The sequence below is a fragment of the Artemia sp. Qi Xiang Cuo genome, chromosome 1 (genome assembly GCF_049724085.1).
Source record: "Artemia sp. Qi Xiang Cuo chromosome 1, ASM4972408v1, whole genome shotgun sequence".
Classification (NCBI taxonomy): domain Eukaryota; kingdom Metazoa; phylum Arthropoda; class Branchiopoda; order Anostraca; family Artemiidae; genus Artemia; species Artemia sp. Qi Xiang Cuo.
The window spans coordinates 50443303-50456769 of record NC_142794.1 but is presented as its reverse complement, the minus strand read 5'-3'; the positions used below and the strand labels follow the sequence as shown (position 1 = coordinate 50456769).

The 13467-nt window shown below is 35.2% G+C and overlaps 1 protein-coding gene across 1 annotated transcript in view; it reads right to left on the bottom strand.

Moving 5' to 3' along the window:
* Window positions 1–1488: 1488 nt before the first annotated feature.
* LOC148956437 (uncharacterized) overlaps window positions 1489–13467 on the bottom strand; it is a 570204-nt gene continuing 558225 nt past the window's right edge. The window contains 2 exon segments of the mRNA XM_089090886.1: window positions 1489–1873; window positions 12570–12678. Of these exon segments, the coding sequence (XP_088947012.1) occupies window positions 1736–1873; window positions 12570–12678 (247 nt within the window). The 3' untranslated portion in view covers window positions 1489–1735.

Sequence of the window (13467 nt, the reverse complement as noted above, 5' to 3'; positions counted from 1 at the left end):
GCAAAGAATCATTAATTTTTAAAAAGATAAGAGCAGAAATTATTGCTTTGCAGATTACATAAGATAGGCTGTGTATATCTACAAAACCAGCCAAGGGATTTTTTCCAATATTCGCGAAATTCTAAAATTAGAACTTTACTGAAAGCTAAGCTTGCTTGAGTTTTTTTACAGAATTGCCTACTCGAATCTATCGATATCATGGCCGATAGATACTGAGAACCTTACAAATTAGTCTTATTTTCGACAGGCCACTTATGGAATTTTAAACCTAAAGGATCATCCTTTTTTTCGTAAGTTTTTTATTTTCACTAAATCTAACGTATAAAGCTAACGTAAAGCTAACGCGAACGTAAAATCTAACGTATTCTACAGACATTGGGAAATACAGCGAGCCAGTTCAACTCAGCTAGTTTAATAGAGCGAGCTAGTTTAACCATAGCGAGCTTAATAGAGCGATCTAGTTTAGCCAGATCAAACCAGCTAGTTTAATATTAAGCAATAGTGTAATCTCCGAAGAAATAATTATCGTTCTTTTAAGCATAAACTCTGCCCTTTACTTTCAATTCTGCAATTTTGATATTTCCAGTGAATTCCAATTGAAAACTTAACAAGGAATAAGTCTTTAAAGTTTCAAGTTTCTTAAAATCTGATTTGTGAGAAAAAAAAATTTCATTGTGCCTTTTTACTTTCAATTTCCTGTAAAAACTCCTGTGCTCTCCTGTAAAATTAGGAAACGTGGACTTAGGCCCTTTTAGCAAAACGCTACAGAAATTTCCAGATAGTATGGGGAAAAGTGTTGTGAAACGAAAGTTACAGTTTTGGGACTACGGAATAAGCGAAATTAGTGGATTTGTAGAATTTTTAAATTCTTTCGGAGAAGAAATAAATTTTATAATTGTTTGAATCTTTTCCTGCATTGACCAAAAAATGGTCAGTTTTCAATTTGTAGGAAGCTAACCAACTGCAACAGAACAGGTAATTTTTCATTGAACCATTCATTTCACGCAAAAAGAGTTGTAATAATATTTTTAATTTGCACAGTTCTGAAAAAATATCTTATGTAGAGAAGTCGACTATAAAGAAACAAAATTCAAAGAAGAAAAATTTAATGACCTCTACCCCCTAGTTCGAGTAAAAAATTAAAAAGAAAGTTTTAATGTGTAGTTTTACTCAAACTATTATAAATAGTCCTATTACCAGCTCATTTAGAACAAAAAAAAACACAGAGCTGAATGTGAATTACACCTGAATATGTACTGAATGGGAGCATTAGGGGAAAAAGCAGTGTCCCCGCCCCTCTCACCTTGATACCAACACAAACTGGTGAGACTCTCTGGTAAAAGATGACAGAAATATCTGAAATATATCACACTTTAGAAAAAAAATTAGACCCAACAACATTCTACAGAAAACAAGTATGACTTGGTTAGGAGAAAACTAATGCATAACAATTTGTTTATCTAAACGTTAGTTTAAAAAGCAAAAGTAGCCATTACATTAATTTTATTTCAAGTAAGAGTATATATTTAACAACACATAAGCACCATAGATAAATGACTGAATAATATGTGAAATTTCATGCATGTATTCTAAATAACAAAAAGCTACCGTAACCGATTCTAAAATAATCACAATTTTTCAGGCCTTCGAATTTTCAACGAGCAAATGGAAAAATATAATTACGCCAAAAATTGGTAAAAAAAAAAAGACGTTTAATGAAACCATGTGACACAAGTTATGTAGGGGGCGGCCCGTCAGGATATCGAAGTGCTGGTTCAAGGATGTGCGATAGTGAGTTGGCCAAAGTACAACGCCAATCATCATTCGGTGCTGGTATAAGCGACGCAACACCAATTAGAACGAGCATCAAGGCCTATAACAAGAAAAAAGATTGTATAAAAAAATTGAAATGTTATTACACGAATAAAGTGTATGAATTATGCCGCAATTTCCAAAGCTTTCGCATACAATTTTCGACATTAAGCTTCGAATTAGCAACGGACAGATTAATAAGTTTAAACTGTGTCTTTTTACAAGACAGGAGAGCAGAATAAAAGTACTCTCGGTTCAAGATTATTAAGTTTGAATGAATGAAAGAATGCGATTTTTCAAAGTTCCGTCTCTAACTTACATCAGTAGAATAGCTAGAAGAATTATTTTTCATTTTTTCAAGGTAAAGAAGGCAAACGAAATAAATCTGGTTTGCTTATCTGTTAAAAGCTTTTCAAAAAGCGAGACTTTAATATTTGTTGCACAAATATATTTGTCGTATACATTCGTTTTAAATGAGGGATAAAGCTAAAAAAAAGTATTTTTTTTATTGGAACGGAGCAGCAGTGATAGGGTTAGAAGAGGAGTATATGTGACGAAATTCCCCTAATAATATTTTTTTAATTTTAGCTCAAACAGTACGTAGCAAAATTTATGCTAAATAAAACATTTTAAGTAAATAAAGTAAATGTTGGGTGAATTTTTACTTGATAGTGCGTTATTAGATCAAAATTTTCAAAATCCTCCTAGGACAGTTACTGGGCCAATTTTGGGCAGAAAAACTCCCCGTATCCCGTCCCCAAGATGAGTAGTTATATGATTTATAACATACAATTACGAATTCCAATTGTTATATTCCATATAAATGAAGTTTAAAATAATAACTTTAAACTGTTGTTTAATTTGTATGGCTTGTCAAATACCTTAAAGAAGGAGACGATGCCACAACAAGTCATACCATCAGTACAGTATTGGAGGGAGAAATGTTAAACATATATTATTTATTACGGAGTGTATCAAAACGAACCAAGCTTAAATGACGTTTTTGTTTTATTTTGGTTGGTACTGGCCCTTCATAAGGAGAATGTTAAGAGATTGAGGGACTCGCTCGCCCAATGGAATGGAATTTAAAAGCGTGTCACTTAATCCTGATTAATTTTGAGAAACCTATACAGTATACTAACAAACTTTTGTGTTATACCGATCATCCTCAATGAAAAAAAAGAACATATAAAAATTAATCTGTATTGCCTGGTGAGGCTTTTTTCCAACTAAAATATCTCGTTGCTAAAACTTTGTTTTTGTTTAAATGGTTATTTTTAGAAAAGCTCAACAAAAATAAAACAAACTGCGAGAGTTAAAACTTTCATAAAGCGCATTTAAATATTTTCAGTGGCATTGGCAAAAATCTAGGCAATATATAAGACAAATTAAAGCAGCCACATTTTCACCAATTAGTTAAAGATTATTATCAATAAGTAAGGACATAAAAAAATAAACAGAAACTAACTTCTTAGAATTGCCTGGCAAACTATGGAAGGTATCATTTAAATGTCACTGCCAACAATGGTGAAAACCAGTTACTCGAAAGAAACAGCAATAAACTGCAAGAGGATAGAAAGTATATGCAAATGTTTCTAACTGGAGCAAAAGTTCAAAGATGATAACGATGAAAGCCTCAACTCTTAAGCGCTATATTCAAAAAGCAAGAAAATTCATCTATTAGCATTTAATACAAATCTTAAAAAAAGAGTGGAATTCTTCTTGTAAGCATAATTTTTTGAATTCTTTAAGGTGGTTTGAAATATACCAACAGAAAAAAGGCAGCAGTGATTTCAGCCCTCTCATAGAGCGAACAGACCAAAACGATTGTTACAAAGTTCAGGAGACAAGGTCCTAACAGGTAACTAATCGAGAGTCAGTGAAAAAAAATAAAAATCAAGAATGAGGACGGGGTATATTGCACGTAAAGATTTACAAAAGGCCGGCATTAGAACGCGGAGTGTACGCCCGCGTTCAAGGACATCTCCTCATCAGATCTATAATGTATTGTATGAGAGGAGGATAAACATACAAAATAATTCCAGATCTGTTCATAGATCGTTCCCCAATAAAGACCCTTAGACATCTCTACTGACTTTTTCCTACTTTCTATGGAAAATCCACATATTTGTAAATAGTCAGAAATTCAAAACCCTTGATTAGCGTTACCACGAAAATAGCTAGCGAAATTTGACGCAGCCTATAAAACACATAGCTTAACTCTTTGTAAATCTAATAATTAGTAGCAGTAAAATCAATAGCGAATAATAAAATTAAAGGCGTAGACGCCAGGTAAGAATCAGCGTATAGTAGCTCTTTCTTAGGAGCTACTATTCATAATAGCATGCTTGAAGTGGAAGGACAAAAGTATTACAACAGTAATAGAATTGCAATAACATTTGCATAAGCAGAATATTTGTGGCAGTCAAAAGGCTAAAAAAAAAAAAAAAAAAAAATTGCCCAGTTTGACACACGGTTAAATGTATGCTTTAAGGTAAACCTAAAAATTAAAAAAAAGAAAAATAGAAAATATAATAATTCAATTATGATGCATTCGAATTATTTTTTATGCCTACAAAAATTGTACAAAAAAAAAATCAAAAGAAATACCTATTCTACAAGAACCTTAAGATAAGAAAGTTAAGTTCAATTATATCAACAGCAAAACCTTTAATTCCAACATAATTAAAACATTTAAAACTTTTTTTCTTTTTTTGGTCTGGCTACATTTAGTCCTACAATATCCAAACGAAGCGACAATCATGATGTATGAATTGACATAAAAATTTCTCCTTAACAATAGAGATTGATCTTGAATCTATTAAATAAAAAAAACAAGTTTTTTTAACTGAAAGTAAGGAACGACGTTAAAACTTAAAACGAACAGAAATTATTCCGTATATGAAAGGGGCTGTCCCCTCCTCAACGCCTCGCTCTTTACGCTTAAGTTTGACTTTCTCACAACTCTTATTTTTTTAAACAATAAAAAACTTTAGCATAAAGAGCGAGGCGTTGAGGAGGGGACAGCCCCTTTCATATACGGATATAATTTCTGTTCGTTTTAAGTTTTAACGTCGTTCCTTACTTTCAGTAAAAAAAACCTGTTTTTTTTATTTAATTTTTGAACGTTTTTGAATTAATGCAGGTTTTGATTTTGGCTCACCGTACATGAATAATTACAACAAAATTTTCATATTAATTTTACTTTTATTTGGTTAAATGGCTTTCTCGAAAGTTGTTTAATTTTATTTACGAACGTTTTTATTAGTAATAAATATACGTGACTTACGAATTAACTTACGTAACGAACTTCTATATTCATATATTTTTATGCGTACATTAGGGGTTCACCCCCTAGTCAATACCTCGCTCTTTACGCTAAAGTTCGAAGTTTGTTCCAATTCTTTGAAAATGACCCCTTAATCACAAAGGCCGTTAATTAGAATAAATAGCTCTTGTGAAAGTACTAAAAAATTTTTGGCTTAAAGAGCGAGGTATTGACTAGCGGGTGATTCCAATCATATACGTAATATTTTCTGTTCGTTTTTAAGTTTCGATGTTTCTGCTTAATTTCAGTTGAAAAACTTATTTTTTTTTATATTTAATTTCTGATCTTTTTTTTAAATAATGCTGGGAAATCCGGCACCCCTTTCATAGCAATGTCCCTTCCCCCATGAAAAATTCCTCCGTGGAAAGATCCTCCCACATAACCCCGACCCACCCCCTCCCCCCAATACCAGAATAATCCCCCCTGAAAACGTCTGTATACTTCCCAATAACCAATACTATATGTTACCATTGGGCGAAGTTCATAACTTTCAGCCCTTCCCCCGGGGACTTCGGGGGATTAAGTTATCCTAAAAGACATAGTTATCATATTTTCAACTATGCTGAACAAAATGGCTATCTCAAAATTTTGATCGGGTAACTTTGGGAAAAAAATGTGCGTGGGAGGGGGCCTAGTTGCCCTCCATTTTTTTTGGTCACTTTAAAAGGGCACTATAACTTTTAATTTCCGTTCCATGAGCCCTCTCACGAAATTCTAGGACCACTGGGTCGATACAATCACCCCTGGGAAAAAAAACAAAAAACAAATAAACACGCATCCGTGATCTTTCTTCTGGCAAAAAATGCAAAATTCCACATTTTTGCAGATAGGAGCTTGAAACCTATACAGTAGGGTTCTCTGATACGCTCAATATGATGGTGTGATTTTCATTAAGGTTCTATAACTTTTAGGGGGTCTTTTTCCCTTTTTTCTAAAATCAGCCAAATTTTCTCAGGCGCGTAACTTTTGATGGATAAGACTAAACTTGATGAAATGTATATATTTGAAATCAGCATTAAAATCTGATTCTTTTGATGTATCTATTGGTATCAAAATTCCATTTTTTAGAGTTTCGGTTACCATTGAGCCGGGTCGCTCCTTACTTACAGTTCGTTACCACGAACTGTTCGATAAATTTCACTTGCTTCCACTGGGGCTTATTTCTATTAAAAAAAATCTCTAGCTCCAAGCTTTATTCTATTTGATAATTTGATGAGATAGAAAGAAATTTCTTACATGAGAACCCAGTAAGAAACCTTTCCATTCGGTTGAGATTTTGTTTTAATTTTACGATGAAATAAGAACGGAATTGAAAGTTTGTTGCATTTCTCGGAGTTATGGATAATAACACGAACAAAACAATTTCAGAAATAGGTAACTTTAATATCATGTGTTTCTATGCATCCGGGATTATTATACGCTAAAATACTTTTAAAAAATCACCATTTTGTACATATTTTTTCTATGCCTGAAACTAATTAATATCAAAGAATGAAACTGAATTTGTTAAGGATCAACAATTGTGACTATTACCACTATTTTTGTTTTAAAGCAACGTCTACCTATTACAACTAGAAAGGTGTCGAAAAATCTTAATTAAACCTGTGCCGACTTCTTATCTTTAGAAGGAGAGGGCCGGTTTCTATAAACACTCAAACCCCTTTCCAAAAATACACTTATAGGTATATGTACATTTTAATTAACATATTCCCCGCAACTAAGGTACATCAACGGAATACATCTCAGTCAAGACGTTATTAATACTGCTGGTATTAATAACATCATCATTACAATTAGCATTTAGTGATAATGATATTAAGCTGAAACCAATTCAGCCTTTAATTTTTTTTTTTTTTGAATATTCAAAGATGTACTGTTATCAACTAATATTTAATGTTTTAGATATCTATATTTTACTATTTTCAAGAAAGACTAAAACCAGATCACTTGAGGTAAATTAAAGTCGTTCAAGGAGGAATGGCAATAGTAAGGAGACAAGCAAATTATTCTGATATCTTTAAAAAAAAACGAACATTACTGAGAAGTCTACACATATATGGACAAAAGACTATAAAAAAGAAATATAAAAAGACATAAAAAAATTAGTCTTCTTTAAAAAAATAATCAAATTTTAGCTAAGATTCCCGATTTAAGGGTCCGGAGCATCCCCAACCCCCACCCCCCTAAAAGTCTCCCCTTCGCGAAGTCTCCTTTTCCCTGTAAATTCTACCCACATGTAAAATTGGGCACCCAAGCAAAATTAAGACAAATAAAAAGAATGAAGGAAAGAATGGATTGTGGAATATTCTACCTATATTCCAAAATACATGTAGAATATTGTACAGAATCAAACGGTTCGTGGTAACCAACTGTAAGTAAAGAGTGACTCAGGCCAACAGTAACCGAAAGTCTAAATAAGTAATTTTGATAATAATTATTACATCAAACAAATTGCCTTTTTATGCTGATTCCAAATACATAAAGTTCATTAAGTTTAATGTTATACACCAAACGCTACGAGCTTGAAAAAAGTGGCCTGATTTTTAAGAAATGGGAGAAATAACCCCCTAAATCCAAGTGATCTTAATGTAAATCACACTATTGAATTCAGTATATTAGAGAACCCTGCTATGAAAATTTACTATCTACAAAAATGTGAAATTTGGCATTTTTATCCCAGAAGAAAGCTCTCAGATGAGTGTTTTATCTGTTGTTTTTTTCCCCTAGGGTTGACCCTGTTGAATTGATGCTCCTTTAATAACAGGAGAGGGCTCGTTCGACCGAAAATTAAATATTCTAGTTCCCTTCTAAGTTACCAAGAATATTGTGCAGAGGGAAAGTGGTGTTTTCTGCCATTTTTGTGGCACACCAAACTACAATTTTGCCAATTTTGGGAAGATCAACTACTTTACCACAGTTGCTGTTGATTACAATTTTGACATAGCCAATTACTGGAAGATCCAGGGAGGGGGCATCGACCCCCCTGCAAGATATTTTCTGGCGTCCTCATTCCTTGTTTGTTTTTTTCGTTTTTCACTCTTTTAAAAAAATAAATTTGTCAATTTGGTCAATTAGTGGCGCCCTTGTCACATTTGGCTCCCTCCCAAGATTTTGCCTATTTGTAACCAATCGATTTAGAAGTATAATTATGCATAAGCTAGTATGAAGGAGGAAGGGTGGGTCTTTTTGGGGGCGGAGGGAGGAGGCAGGTGCCTAAAAGAGTGCATTTTAATACCTAATATCCTACCCCTGCCATTGGGAGGGGTAATCGCACCACTCCATTGAACCCATCTTTTTCTATGTAGCATAAAATATTTCATTCACATGCCAACCGGCACAAAGGCGGAAAAAGCACGGCAGGGCATCATGAGCCTCACCAGGACATTTCTTGGGGGAGAGGGGGGTGGGGGTGGGGGTGGCAACTGCGACTAGTATCTTTGTTTCAGCGATTTTAAATGGTAAAATTTCTCTTTCTCTGTTTATATACAAAGGTTCAATGTAGTTAAACATATTTACACAATATATTTAACATCAGAGAGCATTATTGTAGAAGTCAGGATGACTTCAGCCGCTTGGAACAGCGGCTTTAATGGGAACAAAACAACCCTGTTGAGTAAAGTACGCATTCATGATTTTAAATGTGACTGAAACTAATATTTGGAAGATTTTCTGATTTCAGCAGACTTCCGCTAAGTCCTCAATGCAAAAGAAAAAATTAACATTTTCAAGTAAATAGATCAGAAAAAAAAATCTTTAGGCTACTTCAGAGGTCAGTTCAAAAAGCATGGGTATATTATAAGAGTAGGAACTGGCGCTAGTGTCGAAAAGAAAATATCAAAGCCATCTAGCGTTTGGCGCACTTGTCATTTTCCATTGTAGGAATAAGCATAAAACATGCCAGTATAAGATGTGGTCATATTAGCAACCTCATTTTTTCGTCACTCTTCGCTACAAAATATTTTACGTAACATTTCAGAATCATTTATTAACATAAAAGCTTTCGTAGTCAGGGTTTAAATCCCGACTAAATCGCGCTATTATTTACAAAGTGAACAAAGACACAAAAAATTAATACACATGTCACTTATTGTAGACAGAAGCATAAAAAGGCACAAACGAATTACTGAAGCGATTAGTGCGACACTTGGGCTGGGCTAGCTTTGTTGCTTTTGATCTTGTAGTTACTTTTTTGTCAGCATTGGGGGTAATATATTTCTGTGTTTATTACTTGTCAGAAGAAACTGGCCAAATTTAGAGATAAGTTGAAAACGGCAATCGTGGAGTGACGGCAAATTTAGTTGAGACAGTGCTGATTCGTAATCGGTGTACAGATCAGGCAGTGTGGCCTTCACCGCTCTTTTCTGGACTGATTCGAGTACTTCGCTCATATAGGCAGTGCTCTGAACCTATGGACCCCATATAGGGTACGCATACTCTAATCTCAGGTAACTATATATCAGGTAGGCTGTTTTCAATTGCGGCACTGAAAAACCAAATCTTTACATCAGTAAAAGTGTACGCATGGCACAGTTCACCTTTTTCACTACCCTTTGGACATGGAGGCTAAACGAACAGTCAACGATGAACGTAACACCAAGAATAACTGCCAACGATACGCTTTGGCATGGGGGAGGGGGGCACTGAAAGTCCTTTTTGAGAGGGTTAAATCTAAGAATTTTGGTTTTCGTTTTGTTGATTTGGAGGCTGTTTTCAGAATACTGGTCTCTAAAGTTGTTGATAAATAATTCATTGAACAGGGGGCTAGTTTGAGACTTCTCAATGAGATATATTAAGAGGGTGGAAAGGTCATCTACGAATTTGAACCGTTCGTCAAAATCGGCAAGGACGAAGTTGATCACCGCCAAGAACAACAAGGCAGCTAGTTTAGTTCCTTGTGGGGCACCAAACGTAAGCTCAGACCATTCCAAATCAGTATCATCTGGGTAGAGACCATATACTCTCTATAGTCGGTCACGTAAGAAATTTATTATTTATAAGAGAATTTGTCTGCAAGCTCCCATAACCTTCAGATTGTTCACTGCAGTATAATGGCGTATCAAGTCAAAGGCTTTTCTATAGTCGGCTAGGATGAGATCTATAATTGTGGCTCCTTGGTCAAGACATTCGACAATAAGGTGATGCAGACACACAAGATAAACAGTTGTACCACTACCTTCCAAGCACCCGTATTGCTATGGATCAAGAGAGCCCTGGACTTGTGACATAAGCTCACGATATATAAATGATTCCGCTAACTTAGAGAGGTTCGGAACTATCAAAATCGGGCGGAGTCGGTCGCAAGATATCGGGTTTTTCACTTTTGGAATGACGCGCACATAAGCTCTCTTCCAAACACTGGGGAACACATGTTCGCGAAAACACTGGTTAATAATAGAGCTGATTGGCTTTGCGAGAAAGATGGAGAACTCGCGTAACAACTTGACAGGGAGTTCACCAGGGTAAGACGCACAGTTTACTTTCAGTTTCTGAAGTTCCTTAAAGACGGCATATTCAGATACTTATCTCATCAGTCCCGGTGTCGGCAATGATACTCTCAATTTCTGAGTTTGTGATTGATGGGTATGTGGTGCATATGCCGGAGAAAAAATTGTTCACTTCAGTAGCTGATGTCAGTGTGCCGTCATCTTTGAGTAGTCTCAGGTCCTTTGGCGTTGATTTCCCTGCAAGGGTTTTGACCAAGGAGTGCCATTTGTGAGGGTCAGTATACAGTAATGGTGTTATTTTCTCTTTTACATACTGTCTTTGGGCTAGTCTCTTTAACTTCACAATTCTGTTACGCAAACTGGCTGCAGCCACTTGATCTCCAGCTTTGTGGAGACTACAACGAGTTTTTATAATCTGTTTGAGTTAGCAGGTGATCCATGGTTTGTCAGTGTCACAAACTGTAATAACTTTTATTGGAAAAAAATCGTGGAACCTTTCCAACAGAAGGCTGTTCAGCTTGCTGACTTTGACATTAATGTCGGCCTCTGCACAAATGTCCTCAAAATCGTAAGTACCAATCCAGCGACCGAATTGAGCTATTGAAGACCTTGTGATGGGCCGAATTGTGGTTTTTGTTCGTTTCGGTCGTGGGATAATTGCTTGTGCTTCCCAGAAAATTATAAAATGGTCAGAATTCTGAAGGGGACCTAGAGATCGGGGAGCGTTATAAAGATCTGCAAAGTTCGTAAAGATCATGTCAAGAGTACTGCCACTTTGGTGAGTCGGAATGCTCACTACTTGTTTGACGTAACTAACGAGTCCCGCAGAATTTCGATTCATATGGACAATAATATCCCTCTCTGTCTGCCAGAAATTCGGCAGTAAAGATATTAATAAGAACTGATTCAATAAAACTACTGCTCATCGAACATTTTGATTAAATATTAAAATTTTGCTCAGAATTTTAGTTACAATCCATCATTTTAGTTCTTAAACAGAAAAACTGAAAAACAGGACACTAACTTATTTATATACACAATTTAACATTAAGAAATTGGGTTCATAGGGCCAGCAATCCATTTCGTATCTTCGTTAGGCATTTCCAGGGGACGGGGGGATTTTCTGGGTAGCACCACATTTCAAATTATATTTGAACTTTCTTTGATGAATATATTGTCTTCGTTCAAGGCCGTAACCATGAAGGTACCCCCCCCCCCCAAAAAAAAAAACAGAAAACAAACAAAACAAAAATGTCAAACATGTAAAAACGTAACAAAAATGCTTTTTGCCGCGTTTTTTAAGGGTCTTTATTGTAACCTCCCCCAGCCTGAACAAAAAACCTGGATGCGTTCTTGTCTTCGGACTACTGAAGAAAACAGTCATTTTGTGAAATCAGTCACAAATTTTTTTAATCAGAAGTGCTAAATAAAGTTTTAGTTAATTAATGGTACCACTAATTGCGGCAGAAAACATATTAAATCTATTTCTATGGATGTGTATTCGTAATTTTCTTAATAGAATGGCCCACGCTAATCAATGTTCCTGATCATTTTATAAAGCAGAATTTCAATAAATGGAAAAACACATAATCTAAAATCGCATTCATAATGGCAGAGGACTATATTATAACTGGAGTCTTTTGATATCAGCAGTCTTCAGCAGTCATCAGCAGTCAATCATCCAAAAAAAGACCAGATAAAGTATTAGCAGTGAAAAACTTTAAGTAGCACGGACAAAGAGTTATGAAGTTGCTCCGCCTTTAGACTGTTTACAACAGGTCAAAGAGTTATGAAGTTGCTCCGACTTTAGACTGTTTAAAACAGGTTACTTTTTTTGCAGTGTGTTAATACAAATATACTGAAAATATTGCTTTCTTAGGGAAACAGCCCAGTCTTACCTCTAAATAGAACAAGAGATATGACATACTTTACAATTTCTGAAAATTTTTAAGTTGAGCTTATGAAAAGAGAATGAAAAAGCGTACCTGAATAGGTAAAGCAGCTCTTACTACTCGTCCTAAGAACCTATATCCTCGGCGAATTACAGTTGTATCTACCCCTTCTTCTTCATTGCCGCTTTCTTCTGCATCAGCACTAGAAAAACAAAATTAAATGCTCGAATCATAAAAACAATTTAGGTGAAATAAAGGCTGAAATGATAGAGAGCAACTTCCTTCTCAGAAGTAAGGCTGAGTTTCAGAGACGTTATTTGATGCCCATAGAACACCAAAGAATATTCTCGTGGGCGAGGCTTAGGCCTTAGAACATAATTTGGTTGCATGTAATCAATACACAACGACTAGGAAATTGGCATTTTAGTGTTCGAATTAGGATCAAGAAAAAAAATTGTTTCTTGGATGTCACTAATCGACACAACACGAGTGAAAATCATATATTGTGCTTATAATTCAAAACAGTGAAAAACATACATAATGTGCATTAATTCTGCATTTCGAGTTTCAGCTTTAGCGTCCAGAACTCCTTAAATGTGATCTTTTTAAACAAAATTAAATCGATACTTGCTGCAAATGGATCTTTAGCCAAAAGAGGTGAAAATCTAACTAAAAAAGGTAGATTACATTTTAAACGGCAGCAACTCGCAAATAATAAGCCCCAGCAGGGGCACCCATAGGGAGGCAGGGGGAGCTCCAGCCCGCCCCCTGGTTGAATGACGCTGCATTATATTTTTATATTTTTCTTTTGAGATTTCTATTATACAGCATTGGAAGTACTGATTAGACCAGGTAACCCCCCCCCCCAAAAAAAAATCCAGCTTATGGGCACCCATGAGCTCCAGCTGTCATCTGTCTAAAATACCTAAGCACTTATAGGAAAAAAGGAAGCAAGTAATAAATATAGATACATCAAAAGTCTTTAAAATTA